This window comes from Miniopterus natalensis, chromosome 12 (genome assembly GCF_054644295.1).
Source record: "Miniopterus natalensis isolate mMinNat1 chromosome 12, mMinNat1.hap1, whole genome shotgun sequence".
NCBI lineage: Eukaryota > Metazoa > Chordata > Mammalia > Chiroptera > Miniopteridae > Miniopterus > Miniopterus natalensis.
Window position 1 is genome coordinate 62,053,437 of NC_142092.1, and position 23,961 is coordinate 62,077,397.

At 48.8% G+C, this 23,961-nt stretch overlaps 1 protein-coding gene across 2 annotated transcripts in view; it reads left to right on the forward strand.

Annotated features, from left to right (window-relative positions):
• ASTN2 (astrotactin 2) overlaps window positions 1–23,961 on the forward strand; it is a 694,472-nt gene that overhangs the window by 157,654 nt on the left and 512,857 nt on the right. For both annotated transcript variants that reach the window (XM_087822856.1, XM_087822857.1), the window contains exon 3: window positions 1,667–2,051. In XM_087822856.1, the coding sequence (XP_087678982.1) occupies window positions 1,667–2,051 (385 nt within the window). The remainder of the gene's footprint in view (window positions 1–1,666; window positions 2,052–23,961) is intronic.

Below are 23,961 nucleotides of genomic sequence, written 5' to 3' on the forward strand. Positions count from 1 at the left end.
GAGAATATTGTGAATATTGTGATTCAGAGAGATTCAGTTGTTTGTCCAAGATCGCCCAGTTTATATGTAGCAGCCTGAGATTATAAAGACGTCTTTCTGACCCCCAGCCTTTACCGCTAATTGTACGCTATACTGTTCCAAGTATTGTCAAGTCCCGTTTACAGATGTGTAAACCGAGGGTCCATAGGGGAGGCTGGGAAGTTGGAGATCACACAGTGAGTAAACTTGAAGCTGATACAGGACTACAGGGCTGATGAGGGAGGGTTTGGGGACACAATGAGTCGGATAAGGGCCATAGTTGTAGGTGGACTGTTTGATTAGGCTCATCAAATCTTGTGTGACTTCAAGCAAGTTACCTAACCTCTCTGGGCCACCTTTTTCACATGTTACTTATGCAGTAGAAACTATAAACCCTATCCCATATGATTGTCTTTAAGCCTTTATGATCAAATAAAATAACATTAAGTAACAGTAAGGAGAAGGTCTGCTATTGTTTTTACCAAGGGTTAGTGTTCCTCCTGCCTCCTTTCAGTCTTCACTGTCCTTTCCTCTGACCTTTCCATCTCACTCCCCTCCCCCCCCATGTCTCCTTCCTTTCTTGTCGTTGATGTAAAAACCTGACAGCTAAAACCATGTCACACATGACTTCCAGTCACGGGAACAATATATTCTGTGGAGGGAGAAAGATCTGTTCATGTGTTTTAAGGCTCAGAGGTGATAAACTATACACAAATTTTATGTTTTGACAGATTACACGCATACATACAAATATACATAAAAACACATTCTTAAGCTCTGTTTGGTTCGTGGATCTATTTTTAAGTTCTGGCATCCAGAGAAACCTTCCTGGGGATCCTGCAGTAGCTCATGGCCAAAGTCAAGGCAGGGCTGTTAGCCATACCTGCCACCTGGCCACCTGTTAGCTCACTTGCCCATCCACTCCCCAGCCCCATGGAGGTGATGACGTCTAGCTCAGTTTGCTGAGGTCCTTGCAACTATAGCGTGATAGTTTCCCAATGCAGCCGGCAGGATAGCCCCTTTAGTGACAAATGCTCCTGGCCTACACAGGTATTCTTAACAGCAGTCACCCCCCCCAGGCGATGTATTCAGGGTTAACATCCGTCACCTCTGTTAGATGTTACACAGGTAGTTATCAGAAATTGCCCTCGCCTTCCATGAGATCATAGTCAAGGAAGAGCAATCGGCCACAGGGATGTGTTCGAAAGAACACAGGCTTAAGAGCTAAAAAGCAAAACCGAACAAAACAAACACAAAAAAATGAGACCAAGACAGGGATCTCACTCCGCTGCTCACGGTGGGGTTTCTGAGTCTTGATTTCTGCATCCAGCCCCCCCTTCGGCATGCAACAGGGGGTGGTCCTCCCCAACTGCAGAGAGGCAGCCTCCAGGCTCCCAGAGGCAAGATAACCAAGAGGCCCACCCCCTTCCTGGGAGATGTTTCTGGAGAGTGGGGGGAGGCTGGAAGGATGCAAACCTTCCAGCTCCCGCCCTGGACGGGAGCTGTGGGAAATACCCGGGTGGCGGGCTCCAGCCCCCCACCCCCACCCCCGTGCCTGGAGGCCGCCGATGGGCCTGCAGCGCCCAGAAGGGCCCCTGGGGTGGTGCGTGGAGAGCCGCGCCCATTGGTGCCCTTCCCTCCGCTGCAGGGTGGCCTGATCGCGCTGCTGCTGCTGCTGCTGGTGTTCACGGCCGCGCTGTTCGCGCAGCGGCGCTGGCACAGGCGGCGCCGCGCCCCGCAGAAGAGCGCGAGCACCGAGGCCACGCACGAGATCCACTACATCCCGTCGGTGCTGCTCGGCCCGCAGGCCCGCGACAGCTTCCGCGGCGCGCGGCGGCCCGCGCACGGCTCGGTCATCGGGGTGCCCATCCGCGAGACGCCCATCCTGGACGACTACGACTACGAGGACGACGAGGAGCCCCCGCGCCGCGCCAACCACGTCGCCCGCGACGACGACTTCGGCAGCCAGGGGACCCACGGGCTGGACAGCCTGGGCCGGCCGGGCGAGGACAAGGGCGACTTTGAGAAGAAAGGTGAGTCCGCCCTGGTGCATCCCACCTTCCAGGGGCCGTTTTGGGGGAGCTGGGAAGAGGCGTGGGAGCCACGGCGGTTTGGGGACACCGGTGCTGTCTTCTGGGCTAAGCCCTCGAGGATCGATGGGCAGCCTCTGCTGGGTTAGCAGAGTTTGCTCTCTCTTCTTGGTGCAGAGTGACGGGAGGGGGGTGCGGGGAAAGTGTCCGTGTTCCTGGAATTGGAGTTTCCGGGAGCATCAGAAGGTATGGAGTCCAACACCTCTCAGGTGTCTCTTGATTCGCCCCCTGGATGGCCGCCTCACTACCCAGGAGAGAGCTCATCTCATTTCCAGACACTGCAGTTAGAAAGTGTTTTCTTACATTGAGTTGAAATGTGTTTCCCTGGCCTTCCAGGTCCGCAAAGAAAGTAAATCTTAGCTTCCTTCTCCAAGGCATCTCTTGGGAAATTTGACAACAGGGAAAAAAAAACACACAAAAAAACCACTCCCTGTAACTTCTGGAAATCAACCTAAATACACAATCCCAGTTTCTTCAGCTCTCTCACATGATGTAGTTTTCAGATATTTTATCATTTTGGTCACTGCCCTCTAGGTGGAGATTATAAGTTTGTGTTTCCTGGAGTGGAACACCAGAATTGACACTCCTCTTCCTTGAGGTGGGAATGCTCCCGTGCCGAGCAAAGTGGGACTCTCACCTCCCTCTTGCTAGCTCTGATGTTTCTGTTGATGCAGCCTGAGGTTGCATTTATATTTCGCAACTATTCCTGGCTCATACTGGAATGTTTGATGCGGAAAACCCCTCACTCTTTTTTCACATTTGCTATTTCAAAGACATCATTTAGTCTGTTGGAGACAGTTAATGATTTGGTCATACACCCGCGATGTGTTCACACTTGCCTTTGTTAAGTGTCTATGGCTCCAGCTTGTTTATAGGTGGAATTTGGCTATTTTCCTTTAGATAAATGCCACAGACGTACCGTCCTGCTTTGTCTCCACATTGTCTTTGTGATGCTGGTGATAACAGATTAAAGGTTTGGCCTGGGGACCCCAGTTCTGACACTGACCCACTCCTCTCCGAGGGCTAAGAGGAACCCTCAGTGCTTGGCTCAGCCCTACAGCTCTGAACTCTACAGTCTTCTCCTCTGCGCCTAAGATCTTTCCTCTCAGGTGCATCTTTTTATGAGCCACGCCCCACACGTGCCTCCACCGAGCTCCACATGCAGAACAGCAAATATCGTCAAAGTGGGGAATGGGTCTCGGAGGCAGGTCACTGCCCTCTCTCCTCCCCTCCCCCAAACTGGAAGGCCATACAACGTGGCCATAAAGAGTCTGTGCTCAGGAGGTAGAATGACTCAGAAATTAAGTCTTCCATTCACCTTTACTAGCTCTGGGACCGTAGACGGCCCCCCGTGTCTCTCCCATAAAAGGGGCATGACACTGTATTCTGCCTCACAGGGTGGTGAGGAAATTTAAATGAGGAGACACAGTCAATGTTCAGCACACGTTTCTCTTGTTGTCTTTCCTGCCATCAGTCCTCACAGTCGTTACACTGTGCCAGACGCCAGGACAGACCCTGAAGTAGAGGGGAGGAAGGCAGAGCCTCTGCCTTCACATTGCCGTTACCCTCCCAGGAGAAAAAAACGGGGATGCGGGTTAGGAAACCAAAGCTGAGGCTCGCATGGCCCTGGGCCTCTGTGTCACACAGCAAGGACGGGGCAAAGCTGAGGTAAGAGCCCAGATCCCCGGCAGCGAGCCTCAGCTTCCTGCCAGAACCTTTGCCATAGACATCTGTCATGCCCACGTCGCATCGCGGGCATGGCCCGTTTCACTGGGAGATGGGGCCATCCAGGCCCTGTGCTCCTTAAAGAGAACACACACAGGCTTGCGATTTTAGCTGCTGTGTATTTTAGCCGCCTGCAGAGCCTCTCTGAGTTGCTCTCATGGTTGGCGGGGAAGGTATCTGACTCATATGATGGTGGTAGCCCAGGGGACAGAATGGCGCTGAATCCAGAGGATACAGAAGACAAACTCCTGGGAAGTAGGGGAAGGTGCTATTGGCCCCCTCTTCCCAGTGGGCCACTCTTTCCCTCGTGTTTTCTTTCGAGCAGAACTCTTTTCCAGCAATAACAGAGCTAGGCCCTTATTTTCTGGGATCTCAGCTCCAGTGTTGAGAAGCACAGAAAGAAATCCCAAGAGAGGGAGTGGTGGATGCGTGAGACCCAATCGATCCTCCCCGCAAGGCAGCCAGTGGGGTGGAGGTGGCGGATTTGACTGGAGCCGGGCTCTTCAGTTCACTGGCTGCCAGGCCTTGGGCAAAACTCTCAGTCACCCTGCAAATCCGTGCCTTTGTTTCACCCGTTTTCGTCTGAGCAAAGTTATTTTTCCAAACATTCCACTGAATAGGCTTTAAAATAAAGTACTCTTTGAAATAAAACAAAGCACTTCATTCAATAGTGTATCCCGGCCACCATCAGGGCAGGAGCGGAAAGAAAGGAAAGAGAGAGAGAAAGAAAAGAAAAAGAAATATGTGAGAGAAGGAAAGTCTGAGTCGTGGAAAGCAATAACTAAAACCCTACTTTGTCTCTCCACCCTCTCCCACTGACAGGACCCAAAGGCTAAGCCTTTATAATAGTTTGATTTATGCTCTTCTGGCATTTCCCAGTGCACACAGGTATACACGGTGGGGCCGTCCAGCCGCATACATCATTCCGGAGCAGCGTGCTGGTTTCCCAACAATGTGGGGAAAGCCTCTTTCCATGTGAGCCCTGCGCACCTCTCACCCATGTTGAAAGCTCTACAGGATCCCAGCGTATGAATATTCGAAAGGCACTGTTTCCTTTACTACCCCCTGTAGCTCATCATTATCTCGATTTTTGGCAGTTACAATAAGCTAATAAATATCCTGCAAACACACACACACACACGCATGCGCACATGGATCTTCCAGAGCGTGAGACCATTTCTGTAAGACAGGTGCCCAAAAGCATAGTCTCTGCATCAAAGGGAGCACATTATACATTTGTAATTATAAATTACACATTTGTAGTTTTGGTGAGTTCTGCCATATTTATTCATTTTAAAAATTGGTCTTATACTCTCAAGATGCACTGTATAGGCTCTCCCGCACCGGTCTGCACAAGCAGCCCACTACCCGGCCGCACTGGCTATTCGCATGTTATCGTGAGCCCTCCTGGCCTGTATCTATATACTTACCATCACTTTATATGTGCAGTTCTCTTTTTTGATTTTTTGTTTTTACTAATTAACATTGGTCCATTTCTTCTCCTTGTGAGAAGTCCCTCCTCTTAGTTCCCCTGAGCAGGGATTCTTTGGGTGAGGTGGTGCAGAATAAAGACTTGCCTTTTTTCTTCTACTTTGGTTGAGGACCTTGGGTGGCAGCAGGAAAGAGATGTGGCATCATATACCAGCAGCGGCACCCAATGACAGACGGGGGGGGTCACAGTGTCTCTGACATGGAGCCAGTAGCCCAAACAATGCTTAGTGTCGCTCAGGATCACAGGCCAGAACATTCTCGGGGCGAATGGGACTTTGTGGAGAGATGGGGAGGAAGGGATGTTTACTGAGTCCCTATAACAACCCAGCTGTCCTGTGCATTATCTCATCGAGCCATTTGTCATTAACCCCCAGGGGCAGGGGGAGGGAAGGGTTGGCTAGGAAACCAGTGCTGTTGCTGCTGCCCATGAAGGCAGCTGACCTCTACTTAGGGATAACCACTGTTCTGGGGATTTCCCACGAATTATGTCATTCACACCTTACCCTGTGAGTTATGCACTAATATTGCCTCCACTCTGCGGAGCAGGAGTCTGCAGCAGAGAAGGCTGAGGTGTCTCGTCTGAGGTCACACAGCTGGAAGGTGGCAGAGCCAGGTTAAACTCTGGCACCGGAGCCCTCAGGGGAGGGCGGGGCCGGGAGGTGTTCGCGCCACGCCACAGCCACCCCGAATCTCACGATCCTTGGGAGGGCGCCAAGCTCTTCAGTCCCATGGATAGCTCAAGTGTAGCAACCATGAGCTCCCCACAAATCTGGGAAGAAAAATAGGCAATTAACATCTGTTCTCCCAGGCAGGAAGCTGCTACACGGTAATTCTGAGCTCAGTTGGCAGAAGGGACTTCGCAACAGGGAGATCCTGGTTTTTTGGAGTGTGTTAGTGGTCCCCACGGGTTCAGGGAACTCATGTTTGGTGTCAATAAAGCACTCTAGGGTGACAGAGTACCTAGGAGCTGCTTATTAACCCACCCTTCTGACAGTCCCGTGAATGCCATGTAAATGTCATCCTTGTACGGCTCTTTCTGAAATTTCAGGGCTCTTTCATAGCAGCACTTCTGTCAGTACCTTATCTTGATATCCAGACGTCTTCACAGAGGCTCCAGCCTGGGTTTCCAGCCCCCTCTCCGCACCCCGGCTCAGATGCCCTCTTCAAGTTGCATCACGTCTCCCTGATGTCCCCAAACACCTCCTCCTGGTACTTCCCGCCGGCATGCATTTCCTCCCCCACCCTACACACAGCAGCCACTCTCCTGTGATCCCTCAAAGTTTCCCCAGAATTCTCACTGCTCTTGACCCTCACCCTGTAGGCTCCAGCCAAAATGGCCTTTATTCTGCTTTGTTTTTTTTAAATTAAAAATATGTGTGATTTTTAAATTCATTTCGGAGAGAGGAAGGGAGAGGGAGGGAGAGATGGATACATCAGTGATGAAAGAGAGTCACTGGTCAGCTGCCTCCTGCACCCCCCCGACTGGGGATCGAGCCTGCAACCTGGGCATGTGCCCTGACTGGGAATCGAACCCGTGACCTCCTGGTTCATAGGTTGACGCTCAACCAGGAACCACACCTGCTGGGCTGTTTTTTAAACTTGCTGAGGTTCATCCTCCACAGGCCCTTTGCATATGCCACAGTTATCTTTTCTTGAACAGATTTTCCTCTTTCCTTCCCCCCTCTGTCATGGTCGCCTCCTCTTTATTTTGGTCTTAGCTTGAGTCCTGCCTCACCAGATAAACTCTTTTCTCTATGAATTCTCCTCTCTTGTCTTCTGTCCACTCTCCTGTTTGTTTCTGTAATCTTACCTTTTATAGTTTGTGTTTATTCAATATTTTTATTCTCTTACTAGGCTCAGAGTTCTATGAGATTGTGTACCAGGTCTGTTGGGTGTGATCTGTGTCTAATACAGTGACTAGCACATAACAGGTGTTAAAATATGTGTTAGACCATTAGATGGAGGAATGGAAAATGAATGGATGGGTAAATACATACCTTAGAGCCTTTCCACAGGCTGTAACCTCTGCATGGACTACTTACCCTTTTTTGGAACTGTACAAACCTTTTCTGGTATTTTCCAAATCAATGGTCTGTTGAATCTTCCCATCCATCTCATAAGGAAGAAATTATCAAAATTTAGAGATCATTTCAATACAGCTAAAAGTCATGGAGCCATAATTTGAACCCAGCTTTGCCCGACTCCCAAACCCAAGCATGTTCTAAGGACAGTGTGCATTAATCCCGCCCACTAATTTACCAGGAGAGGTAAGACACAGGCTGAGACTCTTGCAAGCTATGCCTTTTTATCAAAAATGTTAAACACCAATCACAATGAGAAATATACTTTGCACAGTGGTCACACATATATGCATGTGAATGTGTGTGTGCACATCTCTAAGATAAGCTTTGCAAAAGAATACTTACCCTATGACGTTTGACATGCTCTGACATTTTCTATTCTTTTTATGTTATCTTTTAAATGCTGGCAGGAGCCACAGAATTAATTTCGCAGTTTATGAGTGGGTCATAACCTGAATTTCAAATACCTTTCAGCCCCTAGAGAGGCTATATTGTGCTGGGAGTTCCACAGAGGGACAGATCCCTGGTCACTGGGCCTGTGATAGTGTCCTGCAGGTGCTCCTTGCCCAGAGATTTGAAGGATGGAAGTAATCCAGGGGACTGAAGGTAAAGGGCTGATGGAGGAGCTCTGAGTGGTGCCTGAGACAGGCAAGGCCCACACGACAGCTTTATGTCTCACCCACACTGTCCCTGTGGCCAACCTATTGGTGTCTTTCACCCAACTCTCTGGCCCACCGGTCCCATCATCTCCATACTTTCTGTTAAAGCGGGTCACCCTGCTCTCCCAGTGGACCCTTTGTGTCTCCTCTCTTTTTTCCTTAAATGTTCGTCTACGCCCTAGCCCCCCCCCCCCCCAAAGTTCTTCCCCTCTGCTCGGGAAACACCACCCATCCTTCAAGCTCCAGCTCAGCGCCTCCCTGTTCCCACCGGTCCTGGAGCCCCAGATGCAGGTTCTCCAAGAGCCTGTGGGAACTCCCTTTTTAACTGCAGTTCCCATTTTGACAGAGCCTTGAGGGTGCCACCTGAGCTCCCTGGCGACAGGAAGAAGGCAGAATAGATAGACTTGTCTTAGCCAGAGCAGGGCTGCTTTAAACTGTTTCATCCTTTGGGATTCCACATAAGGCTATTTTTGAAAGATGGGCTGTCCAGCATAAAAAGAAGATTAGGCATATGGCTTTCTTACGCCGAAGCGCCCTGCTGTCCTGCTCCCTCTTTTTGTTCAAAGCACTCTTTGAAGTCTGCCCTGGGCAACATCCCAGAGGCTATTTGGCGCCTTCTGGCTCCTCTGCATCTCCATCCGCTGTTCGCGCAGAGATGGGCTGGCATTTGAGTCCCTGCATCTTCTCTTTGGGTACACCTCTCCGTCACTACTCAGTTATTTATCCACTCATTCACTCGCTTATTTCACAGATGTTTACCGAGCACCTACTATGTGCAAAGCACTGTGTTTAATGCAGAAGACAGGAAGCAAGGTGGGAAATCATTTCCTCCTGGAAGCTCACAGTTTAGAGTATAAGACAGTAATAGCTGCTTTATTTCATGTAGCCCTTTATCACTTATAGAATGGCTTCATAAACACTGTGTGATAAACTCTGTGTGCTACCGAGCACTGTTGAGAGACAAGGAGCTTTACTTGGGCTCAGAGAAATCAAATTGAGGGTGGTGGTGAGGCTCTACTTACACCCTCGTTTCTAGAGTTCAGTCCACTGCTGGCTTTGATTTGCCACCTTGTATTTATCCCTGCAGCATCCTGAATGTCATTTGGCTAACAACTTATTACATCTCCATTGCCCTCCTTCATTTTATTTTTATTTTATTTTATTTTATTTTTTAAACATATCTTTATTGATTTAAGAGAGAGGAAAGGAGAGGGAGAGAGAGAGAGATAGAAACACCAATGATGAGAGAGTCATTGATCGAGCCTGCAACCCGGGCCTGTGCCCTGACCGGGAATCGAACCCCGATCGCCTGGATCCTAGGTTGACGCTCAACCGCTGAGCCACGCCCCGGCCGGGCTCCCTTCTTAATTTTAAAGATTGTAAACTCTTTGTCTTCGGAAGTATTCAGACAAGACTGGAGAGCCATCTGCCAAGGATGGCGTAGCAGGGTTAGAGATTAAACACCGTCTAAGTAATCCCTTCTAATTCTCAGATGGCAAACTTGAATTTAATCTGTTTCTACTCCATTTTTGTCGTACTACTTCTTGGGAAACAAAGAGATAAAATCTGTGGTTGAAAAAGTAGGTTTCTTTAAACTAGCCAGCCTGGGAAGTATTCAGAATTAAGAAGTTTGTTTTGTGTGTGTGTTTTTTCTTTGAAAGTGCAGTTGGGCACTGGCGGAATGGTAGAAGGCTCGTTTTTGCCCCAGTTAATCATACCACACGGTGGAAGACCAGACCCTAACTCTCAGCAGAGCTTTTGGGCTTTGATTTCTGGGCCTTGGACACTGGCCCCAGTGCCTGACGCCTGGCCTGGCGAAGGCAGAGGGAGCCGCCTTCCACTGGCAGGAGCCGGCAGCCCCAGGCAGCATCCTCTCTAGAATAAGATACAGACAGAGACTTGTCATGGGATCACACACAGAAGTGTCACCAAAGCTGTCACCAGAGCCCCTTAAAATGTCACTTCCCGGCATTAATTGCCATGATAGCAAAACAAACGGACATTGCCTGAACATTTGCTCTTCCCCTCCCCTCTCCTATCTCCCTGCCCCCAGAGCCCCTTCCCCTGGGTCTGCAGGGAGCCTTGGGCATCCTGACTTGATTAGACTGCGCCAGGCAGGGCGGCACCCCACACTGATAAGTGAGGGTGACAGAGGCTTGATAAACGTCGGGCTGGGGAGGCTGTTTCCTGATGGATCGGAGCTGGAGCAATTTGGCAGCAGTCAGGGACTCTACCTCCCTTCCAGGCCTCCCTGGCGATGGCTGCAAATCACCCGGGGCCCTGGCTGTCACGCAGAGGCCTGGCAGCTCCGCCTCCGTCTGTCTCCCGCAGGGACAGGGACCCGGCCTGCCTGGCTCCCATGCCCTCGCCCACGTCGGGCAGGAACGCAGGAATCCCCCCCTTCCCCCACTGCTGGCCCTGCTCTACCTAACACTTCCTACCTGTAAAATGTATGCTCACTGTACAAAGCTTAAAAAATTAAGCATAAATTTGCATTTTTCAGAATACCTCTTCAAAGAGCCACGGTAACTTTTTACCACTTTTCCTCTCTTCTTTTACGTATCGAAAATGAAGACCTATATTGTATTTTATTATATATTCTTACTGAGTATTATTCCATAAGGATTTCAACATGTTTGTCGTTCTTAACGACCTCGTAGTTTATTTATTGGTGCCCATTTCAGTTGCTCCCCCCCCTCCATTTTGTTTTCATCAGCAACAAACACTTTTGAGCTTGCATTTGTTTTTTTGCCATTCCGTATTATTTCCGTATGATTGGGTCAAATGGTCTGAATGTTTCAGACTTGATAAATGTTTAGCTCAGTATCTTTGCATCAGGAAGTCTGGGTAAATATTTATTAAATAAGGAAAAAATTTTTTTCATTTATTTTTTATTCATTAACTTAAGCTTTAATTAAGTGCCTACTATGTGTCAGGCACTATTGAGGGCACTGAGGATAAAGCAGTGAATGAAATATTTACAAGTCTATTTCTGTTGAACTTACTTGCTAGTGGGAAAAGACCATAAACAAATGAACAAGAAAAAATTATATAAAATATATTATAAGGAACATATTTATACTAGAAATATATTAAATATGAAATACAAATATTTTATAAATATATATTATAAGAATAAATACTATATAATTATATAACATATATGAGGTTATGTGGAGTTATATAGATATAATATCAAATCATGAGAATTGCAGTTGGGGAGAATAAAAGAAGGAAGGGAATTAGCACCCTCAGGAAAGGCCTCACTGATGAGGTAATATTTGAGGACCAGTCTACAGTAAATGAAACAATTAGCCATTTGGATATTTAGGGAAAGACCTTTTCAGGCAGAGGAACTAGCAAGTGCAAAGGCCCTGGGGTATTGGTGAGCTGAGAGCATTTCAGGACTAGGAAATGCAGTATGAGGAAGAGAGCAGTGAGACACATTGGGTCACAGAGACATTGAGGTCACGTAGCACCTGATAGGTAAGGATAGAGGCTTTTGCTGTGAGTGAGATGGGAAACCACTGGAAAACAGGGAAGTAATTTTTTAGCAAATTGGTAAGCAAATAGGGCCACATGAGAAGGAGAGGCTTAAGCATGGAGTTGGCATTCAGAAGGGAAGAGGCTGGGGAGGTCAGGGAATAGAGGTTGTTCTCTGGACTCTTAGAGGTAGAATTTAGCCCCCAGCTCTGTTTGTTTTGCTTGCATTGAGAGCACATTTTCCAATAAAGTTTTCAATATTTATAAACTGGGAAACTTCACATCCCAGTCCACATTTCTGTCTCACTTGATTATCGCAGGATCTGGAAACACCAGGTCTTCCAGCACTTGGTAGAGCCTGAGGGCGGCACCCCCTCCGGAAGGGCTGCTCTCTCCATTTCAACACAGACGCCACCTGATGCACCTCCCTACCCAAAGTCCTCCCTGTCCCTCTGGGCTCTTGGACTCAAGTGCTCTCCCAGAGACAGGAGGAATCCAGGCAGCCCTTGCTGTCTGAGCAGTGGGAACAAAGAAGCCCACAGGAGCAATAAATTCACCTCCTGTTTTGTATCAAGGGGGGGGGGGTGGGATAGATCTCCAGGACCTTCCCGAACGCATGCGTATCGACCTCCCATTGGTACCCGGAGGAGGGATGCTCAGGGTGGTGGCAGAAGAAGACACCATCCCCCCTTCTTCCCAGCTTCATGAGCTGTGTGTTTCCAGCCAGAGGCAGCAGCTCGGAGGCCGGGAGGCCTCCGAGAACTTGGGCAGCAGAACAGAGAGTAGGGACGAAGCCCAGCTCTCCAATCAGACCCACCGGGGTCAAGCCTCGCTCCTGAACTTACCAAGTGTGAAAACTGGAGCAAGTCGCTGACGTCTCTTGAGACTCAGCCTCCTCATCTCTAAAAGGGGATTGCTTTTTGCAGGATGCTTGTGAGAATTAAAGAAGATTATGTAAAATATTTAGCACACTGCTTTGACTTAATAAAGTAAAGCTGTTATTGTTATTTTGTCCGAAATGCTCATTATACTGAGCAAATAGAGGCCCAGAGAGGGGGAAGGGTTTATCTGAGGTTGCACAGCAAATTAATACTAGGTATTTCTGTGTATTAGGGGATGGAGGTGGTGGAGGTGGTGGTTCTAATACAGACTGACTTTCCATCTGATGTCATCTTAAAATTTCCACCACACCCCTTCTGAAGGGGTGCTTTTTCCTCTCTTATTCCTGGTTCTGACATATTGCAGGAGATTACTAAATATGTATGAAATGAATGTTTTTTGTCTCTTCCATCGGCCATTGCTCAGGAAGAGGATGGCTTCTGTCTGTGACGGTTAGGATGTCTGGCAGACAAGATCTTTCCCCCAGTCTCAGGTGCGGGACAGGGAGTTCATGGGGATTATGAAGCAGTGAGCCCTGACGTCCAGCTCTGGCTCCAGGCTCCTGGGGGAAGGACATCCACAGAGGTTCAGTCATATGCAGGTGCAATGGTGCCCACTGAACATGACCATAGAGGCCACCAACCTACATGTGAGCAGATGGTCCCCACCGGGTACCTGGCTGTAATGCGGTTCTTACGATGTGGCTGACCTTGTCAGTGGCCCAGACTCTTGCTCCTTGGCATTTCCAAGCTGAGCATTTATGTCATTGCCTTTCTTCTCTGCGTTTTAAGGCTATGCTACCTTAAACAGGCTGTTCAGTCTCTTCTATGCATGTTTCCTCATCTGTGGGATTAATACTGGAGAAAAAACACCCCTGTACCTTGGCCAGGAGCCACTCTGTCCCTTGCAGGACAAGAGTCAGGTTTCTAAAGAGTCTTGGCCACTCAGTTTCCTGGGTAACCAGCAATGACACAGGAATGGGGGAATACGCATTTTCCTTCCTTGGCTTGGCTCTTCTGTATGGGAGTAGAAACCAGTGGTCAGCAAAATGGAGAGGACTGCCCACTGTTTCTTCTTCCCCTGCTTTCCCTTCCCCCTTGCCCCCCAGTTCACTGCACGGCACCCGGACAGTTACTGTACACAGCCTGGTTTCAGAGAACTCCGCATGCTGGTGAAGGGGGTTGGCCTACACTTCTCTTGACTGGGAGAGCTGGGTTAGGAGTTAACCTTATCTGCCCACTAATGCTGAGATCTTGGACTCGTCACTTATTTTTTCTAAGTCAGGGGTGATTTTGTCATCCTCCCACTTTACTGGAGACATTTTTGATTGTCATGACTGGGGAGAGGTGGGAGGTGCTGCTGGCTTTCAGTGGACAAGGGCCGGGATGCTGCTGAACAGTAAAGAGTTACTCCAAATGTCAATATTGCCAAGGTTTAGTTGTCACGTCGGCAAAGTGAAGATGCCAATTTTGTCAGAATGTGGGATGACCAAACAATGATGGAGGTGAATGCTTTTCGTAAACTAGTACACTGCGCAAACATAGGATGGCGTCATCATTGCATTGTGTTTTAAAATGTCATCTGTAAGGATCCATTTGGAGTAAGCTACCTCAGGGCCTTTGCATCACTGTTCTCTCCCTGAACAGCTCTTTCCCCAGATACCTGCATGGCTTATTCCTTCTCTCCCTCCAGGCCTTTCCTCATAAGTCACCTTGTCATTGAGGTCATCCTTCCCACCCCGTATGAAACAGCGCAATATACACAACCACAAGCACATACTTCACACTTTCTATTATTTTATACCCTCCTCTCTTTTTCTTCATAGCTGGTATCACCATTTGACCCATTATACACATTTATGTGTCTGTTGTCTGTCTCCCCTTCCGTATTTTGTCTGTTTTGTTCAATGCTGGTTAAAACATTGCCTGGCACAGAGCAGGCATCAAAATAAATAATTTTTGAATGAGTGGATAAATAGAATGAGTCAATGACTCAATGAATGACTGACATTGAGTGTTTTCATTCAGCTTGTTCAGGTTTCAAAGAACAGACTGGTTCCAATGATGAGGATTTCTTATGAGTTGCAATAGGGGTAAAATTAGCTAGCCTATATGGGCTGCGCTCCATATTAGCACTTAATAAATATTTACACATTTAGTCCTCATAAATAAAAGGTATTGTCGGGAGCTCTAATTGTCCCCTTTTTCAAATGAGGAAGCCGTTGCTGGGAGAACTCAAGTAGCTCGTCCAGGACCATGCTTTGTGTTAGAGCCGGGATTCGTACCTGGGGCTGCGTGACCTTGGAATGTCACCCCTCACCAATGCTGTTGCTAGAACACAGGGACCAGGGCTGATCGTAAAACAGCCGCAGGTTCCCGGAGAAAGAGCCATCGTTAGCCCGCAGCGCCGCTAAATTCATGAATCCGTGTCCCTCCGTCCCCTCCTCTTCTGTCCCATTGGGGAGTGACCGCTTTCTCTCCCAACCTGGCCCCTACTGCCTCACGGCTCCCACTCCTCCCTCCTCTCTGTCCCTCACGAGATAAGACGCTCCACGAGGAAATCCGTCACGTTCAATATTGAGTGTCCAAGTGGGCAGATCCTCGCAACAGGCCATGTCATCATTTGCAAGCTCATCTGGGCTGTCGTCTGCTGCTCAGACGTGGAGCTGCGGTTCCACCACCTCGCCCGGGTGGCAGAGGCTCAGAGGACTCAGCGGGGCTCCCTCTGGGCCCTGAAGCAGCTGCTGTTCCCGAGAGCAGGCAGCCATGGGGACGGCTCGCCCTCCCGTCTTCCCGTCCCGTCCAAGCAGTGGGGAGCCCATCGTCTCAGAGCAGGGCTGGTGTGCCTTGCTTCAAAAGAGCCTGGTTGGTGAATAGCTCAGTTTAGCAAAGAGAGAAATCAGGGAGTGACAGATTATTTTCCTAAACGGTTCTTTATTTTACAGAAGCATTCACCACAGGATTCCTTTCAATATCTAGCACCCTACCAGTGCATGTAAGAGAGGGTGGGATTCAACCAACTGTTAACTTACAGAAATGTTTAAAGATGTGCTAGTCCGGGAACCAGAGCAAAACCATGACATCAGGGCATTCTGGGAGATGGCAGCTATAGGATGATGGGTTTGGAATGGGGCAGGCTTGGGTATGAATCCTGTACCTCCAAAGCACCTTGATCTTGGATAAGTTAACTCATCTATGAAACTGGTTTAATAATAGTGTCGGGCTCCTGGGGTTGGTTTGAGAGTGAAATTTAATAACATATGAAGAGCCTAGTGCAGAGGCCACCTGCCATAAATATTAATGACCTTGGGAAAATCATATCCCCCCTCCTGAGCCTCAGTCTTCCCATCTGTCTAATGATCAGCTTGGACCTTCGCAGGCCCAAACTCTTATATTCTTCAGTTTCTCCCCCTTTCCCCAGAATTCTCGGGCTGAGGTTATTCATATGGCAGGAGACCAGTGGAAGCTGAGCCAGAACACAGTGCCACATGCCCCGCTGGCACGACTAATGGCACTTGTGTGTGTGTGTGTGTGTGTGTGTGTAGGGGAGAGAAGTTATTGGAGAAAAAAGGTCTTTAGGAGGAAGAGAGGGAGGATTTTACTCTTATAAACCCTGATCTCCTCGTACCTCCTTGTACAGAATGATGCAGAAGGCAAAGGGGCACCTGCAACTGGCATTGTAACCAGGCTAACAGATCTCAGAGGCGAGTCTCAAGCCTCCTGGCTCCAGGACTGTCTGTAAGTGTCACAAGGAGGTGGTTAGAGCTAGAGATCTCTTCCTTATCACCCCTGTTGTGAATGAGGCCTTTGCTTCATTATAATGATGCTAAGTGCAGACTGATTGGCTCTGTCCATCACCCCGGGGAGGCAGCCATGCCCTGGGGACACACAGGAAGCTCAGCACAGCTCCGTCCCTCTCATCCAGCCCTGTCCTTGGCCGTGACTGCATGTTGTGCCCATGGCTCTCCTTTGGGGAAGAGAAAGCAGTGGAGACAAAGGGGAGGGTGCTGAGTAGGCGTGAGGGAGCCTGGGCCCTGCCTTCAGCGCGCCGTGGGGCCCTGGCTGAGTCCTGCGTCCCGGACCCCAGCCTGGCCGTTTATGCACGATCGGGTGCACTGTGAGATCTCTCCGCTCTTACTCAGCTCTCGGCCTGCCCGTATCTCAGGAGGAAGGTGACATGGGCATTCTAAGGGCCCTGCTGGGTGTAGGTTGGTTTGGTCCTGGGGTCCGAATGTCTCCCTGTAGGACCCTGCAGGAGAAAGCATTTTCTGCGCTGGAAGAAATATCCCCTGTAAGAGTGGGAACTTCCCTCAAGTCCTAAGATAATGAGGTGTTCCCCCCCTATAAAAGGGCCAGAGGGTGGTAGAGAATGTTCTGATCTCAAGGGCTACATTTTGTAACTTTAATTGTCTTACCCATAGGTTTGGGGAAAAAGGTTGTGGGTTTCCTGAAGCAAGAGAGTGGGGCTGGTAAATCAGGAGAGACTTTGAGGGGAAGAGAGCCTACAACCAGGGTATTTAGGGCTGAGAAAAATCCAAGAGGGAAGGCGAAGGGATGGCACTGAGATCTCTCTGTGGCATGGTGGGTAGGCATGTGGGCTTTGGAGCTAGGCTGTCCCTGTTAGCTCTGATACTTTCTGATATTTCCTAGCTGTGTGTAACCTGGACAAATGAGTCAATGGCCCTTTTCTCTCACTGTCCTTGTCTCTAAAATGGGGAAGATCAGAGTGTGCATCCCTGAGTTGTTGTTGGACTAAATGAGTTGGACCTGTCACAGGGATCAAAAGAGTGCTTTTTACGAAGAAAAAGCTCAGTGGATGTTAGTTGTTATAGTATGGTTCCAGTGCCCTGCAAATAGGTCAGGCACTTTCTATGCTATTTCATCTAATTCTCATGCCGATTCAGCGATTCATTCATTCATTCATTTACTCATCCATCCATCTAGTGGAAGTGACCGGCATGACCCCTGCCCTCAGAGATGCCACCTTATAATGGGAAGACAGACTTGAGACCCTGACCCAATTATCACACAGTTACTAATTTAACTAGCGCAGAACTGCCGGGAAGGAAATGAACTGGGTGCTCTGGGAGAGGAAATGGGATTCCTGGCTATTCAGAAAGGCCTTTCTGAGGAAGGAAGGTTTAAGGTGAAGTCAGAAGGGTACCTAATATTTGGCCAAATGAAAAGCTGAAGAACAGAGTACTTGACTTTTGCAAAGAAAAAGCTTGGGGGACTGACTGGGCCAGAGCATTCTATTGTACACAATGGGGGAAACTGAGGCACACAAGCTGACAAGGCTTTCCGGAGGTTATGTATCTTGAATGGAAGGGTGGGGTTCTGCCTGAGATGAGGGCGTTTCCTGCAGCCCCAATAGGGAACATACCAGGGGAGCTGGTCCTGGTTTACTTTTACAGGGAAGAGTGAGCCCGGGGATGGTATAGATGGAGGGTGATTACGCGGGAGGTGGTGGGCAGGCCTCCCAGGCCCTCCTGAGTTTGGACTGTATCTCTTCTAATTCCCCTGGGGCTACAGGGTGGAACTGGATTAATTTCAGAATAACCCCATCCATGCTCCAGGGTTTAATATCTCCTGTGTTGCCTGGGTCATCCTTGGCAGGAGAGAGCTCTGCTCAGATCAGTGGTGTAAAGCGGTTTTGGTTTTTCATGTTTCTGTGTGTGTGTGTGTGTGTGTGTGTGTGTGTGTGTGTGTGTGTGTGTGTGTGCATGTGGTTTTCTTCCCCGAGGCATGCTGACACGCTGAGTTCACAGAGGGAAACGCAGGGACTTAGGTGAAACCTTATTTATTTTTTTGGAAGGCGTGCACTACAAAATCATCTCCCCCTGCGTGAGTATGCATGAGGCTGGCCCACTCCCCCCTCCTCATGAAGCATGGCGGGTGGGGGGGATGGGGAGAGCCCCATGCCCGTGGTGTCACGGCCATGCCCATGGCTGCGGGCACCCCATTCATCAGGGGGGAGCAGCGGTCTCCTGAACTGTGAAATTGGCAGGCCCGTGACAGCTCTGGGCGCAGTGGAGCAGCGCCCCTATTTCACAGCTGGGAGGCGGCCGTGTGGAGCGGAAAGAGGGCGCCGGGCTCAGTGGGCCAGAGCGGCCGGGCCCCCTCCCGGCCTTCGCGGACCCCAGGCGAGTCTCGCAGAGAGGGCTTGCCTCTTGATTAAGGCAAGACGTGGGGGGGGAGAACTGGCAAGAGAAGGAAAACACTGAGCGGTAACAGCCATCAGGACAAATACTTAATGGAGAACCTGCTCTCTGCTGAGTTCCAGGTGCTATGCTGTGCACTGTTTATGAATTTCTTTATTTAATCCTTGTGCTTATTTTATATCGTATCATCCTGCACCCCATTTTACTGAGCCTTGTGTCCATCTCCTCCCAGAGCTGGTGTTTTTAGCCACCACACCCTCCTGCTATCTCACGTGCTATGAAAAAAAGAAGCCAGAGAGACATGGCTCATTCCCTTAAAGCCATCTTCAAACTGCACACTCCAGGCTGAGACTCGAGCTACTGTGCCACGGTCTGGGCCGTTAGGGGAGATTAATGTCTTTGGCTAGTTCATGGTGTGTGAGAGAGATTTCGGCAAAAGGTAGTCACAGCAGGATGACATATATTTGAGTGTGGTCAGCGTGCAGTCTGAGCTCTGACACTTACTAGTTCTATGACCTGGGGCAAGTTATTTAGCTTTCCTGGGCCTCAGTTTCCCCATCTCTGAGACAGGTATATGAGCATACCCAGATTAAAAATCGCTGCGGTGAGTGAGATACTCTGTGGAAGGTGTTTTGGACACTTCTTGGTTCATAGTGAGCATCCCATAAATTATTGCCAGGAAGGGGCTGGAATATGGTTATGAACAGGTATTTTAGGAGCACACAGAAAATAGCGTTTCAATGTGCCAAAGATGCCAGGAAGGCTTCCCTATTCTGGACCTCGGTTCCCCCACCTGTCAAAGGAGACCCAGTGATCTCTGGGGGAACATTCACCTCCTCTACCCTAGATCCTTAGGAGGAAAAGTAGAGAGGAAGGATGAGTCTGGGGTAAGGAGATTGCAAAATAAATGGAGGAGGGAGTAAGGTAAGTCCCTAATTTTCAACACATCTATGAATGAATGACAGATCTACAGTGAGGCAGGAAGGGAATCCTAGGGTTGGGGGCATAAGAGAGTAAGAGAGGCCCTGCCACCGCCCTGGCCCAGCGAGCCTGGGATGCTGCAAGCAGGGGGTGGGGGCATCCCTGTTGTCCTTATGTTGTACCTTGATTTATTGAAGGAAAGGGGAGAGACAGGGCAAGAGAGAGGTGCAAGAAGGGGAGGCATCTGAGAAGAGGAAGGGGAGAGACTCCCTTTGAGGAGCAAGGAGAACCCCTGCCTCTTGCCTGTCAGTACAAACCAGGGGTCTCGTATTAGGATGGCGCCTCATGCTGTGTGGTGCATCTTACCTCTGGGTGACTCTGATCCTTCATGTGGGAGAGGGAAATGGTAATATGCTGGCTCCCTTATCTCTTCTCCAGCTCATTATTTATACATATATAATCAAATATTTAATATAAATGCTATTTTATATGTAAAATATAGAGTTGACCCCTGAACTAGATGGTTTGAACTGCATGGGTCCACTTATGCAGATTTTTTCCAGTAAATACTGTAAATATTTTTTCTTCCTTATGATTTTCTTAAGATTCTCTTTTCTGTAGCTTAGTGTATTGTTAGAATACAGTGTATAATACATATAATACACAAAATATGTGTTAATCAACTGTATATGTTATCTGTAAGGCTTCTGGTCAACAGTAGGCTATTAGTAGTTAAGTTTTTGGGGAGTCAAAAGCCACATGCAGATTTTTGGCTGTGCGGAGGGTTAACTTGAACCCCCACATTGGTCAAGAATCAACTGTATATATCTTTCACATGCACACACACGTACACACATGCATGCACATGTGTGTAAATATATACATATACAGCGTTACCCCTTCCACAATAGAAATAAGCTGCAAGGAAGATGGAATTTGAGGTCTGTTCAAACTCACTCTGTCCCCAGCACTTAGCATGTGTCCCGGCCTATAACAAGTCCTCAATACATATGGGTTGAGTAACTAAAAGGAATGAGCTAATGGTGTGGAATGTAGACTGTGAAGGGCTGTGCACATGTCAGTTATCTGTTCCTGTACTTGTGGGGGAATATCTGTCTTGTCGATCGTGTTTACGAAAGAGTAGAGGAAGAAGGGAAAGGGGCTGAGAGAGGGCTGCAGGCAGCCCGGTTCCCATCCTCTGTGTCAGCTCCCCGCAGAGCCAGCCCTGTCTGTGGGCGCTGGGCCCAGGAGCACCCTGGCTGCAGCCGTGTGTGTCTAATAACTTAATCAAGGCCCATGCAGCTGGCGCAGCCCAGCTGGGCCCTGCCCTCTCCCTCTGCAGATGCTGTTTTGCAGGGCTTGGGGCTTTGAGTCCCCTGCCTGCTTCTTCTGTGGGGCCTTGTTAATTAAGTGGGAATGCAAAGGGTCTGGTGCCAGGCTGGGCAGCCCCAGAGGAGCGCTCCCCCCACTTGTCCTGCCAGGCAGGACCCCAGAATCTTGCCCTTTCCGTTTTATGCCTTCCAGGCATGTGTTGTCACTTCTCTGCCTGCCCCTGGGTAGTTCGTGAGAGGCGTTGGGGAAATTGCTGCCACGTTCTGTCTATGATGTCCCCTGGTATTGGACACACATCTTTTCTTGTCCTTAATTGCTGGGGGTAAAGCCAGTCTACCCCATGATGCCATCAAGGTTGGGCACACGGATGTGTCTAAAATCATGTCCAGGAATCATGATGACAAAAACCAGCTACTTTCTCTCTCTCCTTCCTTTCCTTCTGTTCACTGGTAACCACTGAGCACCTACTGTGTGCAGGCACATTTCAGGTGGCGGGGACAGAGCAGTGATCACAATAGACAAGTAGTGTTCCTCTCGGAGCTTACATTCCAAGGAGGTGGGGGAGGGAAAGACAGACCTTAATGCCAGCAACCCTTCAGAGGAACTGCAGTGCAAAGTGGCGATAAGTGGGCGATTGGTGGGGCAGTAAAGAGTGAGAGGAGGTCCAGCTCAGCTGTTGCAGAGTCCAGCCCGTCGGAGTGTGACTCCCAAGGCTCTGAGACGGGTTTCAGTGACAAGGGACACAGTGGGGGTGGAGCGGAGTGAGAAGAGGGGAGAATCATGGGCGTTGAGGTTGGAGACCCATTCATGGGCCCAGATCCCGCTGGTGGTGGTGAAGAGCTGGGTCCTGTTCCAGACGTGACTGCAGCCCTCAGATGGCGTCAGGCTAAGGAGCGGCAAGTGCAGATGGATGTTCTCCGAGGGCTCTTCCCGCTGCGCAGGGAGCTCAGAGAATGTAGGGTACAAGCACGGGCCTGGGGGGATGGTTAGGAAGTCGCTGCGTGGGCCACAGCCGTTACCCCGACGGTGACACCTGTGCCGTCTGTTACACTCAGCCTCTCAAAGCGCGGCGTCCCGCGGCGGGAGTTCACAGCCACGGTGCAGGGCCTGCGACTCTGCAGTCTGTTCGCGCCTCTCCAGAACGGGGGTTTTTTTAATGAGGGGATCCATGCTTGAATTTTTCCCTAAAATTATTTGCAGAATTTGGGGTGTCTTCCGTTGCTCGGCAGTAGTATCCATGGCTTTGCGACTCAGAAGCTCTCAGGCTCGAGCAGGAGCCATGAGCGCTGGTTTCCCTGTTCCAGAAACCTAGCTGCTGGAAGGTCAGACAGGCAGACGGCCACACCCAGGACCCCCGCCCTGAGATCCTGGACCGACGTCCACGAGACCGCCTTTGCTGTGATGACGTCACCCAAGGATCCCAGAGCCTCAGTCTCAGTTCTGCTCCGGGTTTTCCGCTTCCTACGACTGAGGGAAGCTACTTACTGGCTTTTCCTCAGTTTCCTTATAGCTGACACGGGGTAATAAAATAAAGGTCGTTGGAGGTGTTAAATGAGCGATGAAGCGTAAAGCCGTTGAGGTCACCGGCGTGGCCTCTGTAGGCACTGTTCCTATCACGAGTCTTTGCGCAGTTCACCCTAACTTCTGAGAGGGTCCGGTTGGGGACACTGTTCACCGCCTTACGCGGGCACAAGGTAGGAGCATCAGCCCCGGGAATCAGAGCTAAGGGTGCTGTGGGGAGTTGAAGTTAGTGGAGATCTGGGTCTTACAACCAGCTTCCCCTCTCTGAGCTGCTGCTGGGATACCCAGAGCCGGACTCGAGGCTGAAATTCTAGGGAGCGTACTGGACCCATAAGTGTTCATTTTGGACACTGCCCTTCCTCTTGGCTTCATCTTATATCCTTGTATCTATAACTCTTTCTCTTGAATTGCATCCTTTTAAAAAAATCTTCCTACACTTTATTTTAAATTACAAGCTACTTTAATCACACAATAAATATAATAATATACACATATTCTTACCAGATTAGAACAGATATAAATATTTTGTTGTCTACGTCAGACATCTTTTTACAAATTACACAGCTAAATCATCTCCTCCACCAACTCCATTCCTCATTACCCTAAATTTGGGGTTTCTGTCTTATTTGAATGTTTATACTTCTACTTCATGTGTAGTATCCACGATCATAATTCAAACTCTCCTCTGTGCTTTTAAATGTAATGTCTTCCCACACTCCCACCAGCAATGTATAAACTACCCTTTTCCAAAATTCTGAACAACACTTGTTATTGGATGACTTACATTTTGCCCATCTGCAGGATATAAAATTGTAACTGTGATTTGATCTGATTTGCATGTCAGAGATGACTAATGAGGTTAAACATCTTTTCTTACATTACGTTTTCTTCTTCCGTCAACCTCCTGATTACATCCACTGCACATGTTTCTAATGGGTTGTTTTTCTTTTTCTTAGCGATAATCAGATTTAAAAAAATAAGTAACCCCTTGTCATTTGAAAGCATCTCCTTCCAGCCTATGACTTACATTTTATTTCGTTAAGAGAATCATTTTCTCATTCTGAAGATTTTCGTTTTACTGTTAGGACATTATGTTTTCATTTCTAGTTTACACTTCTTGTAATTTATGGAAGAAATCTCTCACTATCCAAATGTCTTAATGACGCTCCTCTATGTTCTCCTAAATTCTTTTTTGTTTTTGTTTTTTTAAATATCTTCATTGATTTCAGAGAGAGGAAAGGAGAGGGAGAGAGAGAGATAGAAACATCAATGACGAGAGAGTCATTGATCGAGCCCGCAACCCGGGCATGTGCCCTGACCGGGAATCGAACCCTGATCGCCTGGATCCTGGAGCCACGCCCGGCCGGGCTCTTCTAAATTCTTAAGATTTTTGCTTGTTACATTCAGGTCTTTAGCTTTGGACTTGCTTGTATATGGGATGATTCAGAGATTTAATTTGCTTTATTTTTTTTCACAGGGGAAGCTATTTGCTCTGTCTATGCTCTAAAAGTTCATCTTTACTCCCCTGATTTATAAGACTGTGTATGTGGAGGCCAGTTTCTCAGCTCTCTTTGCTTTCAGTGTTCTGTTTATTGAGCCCT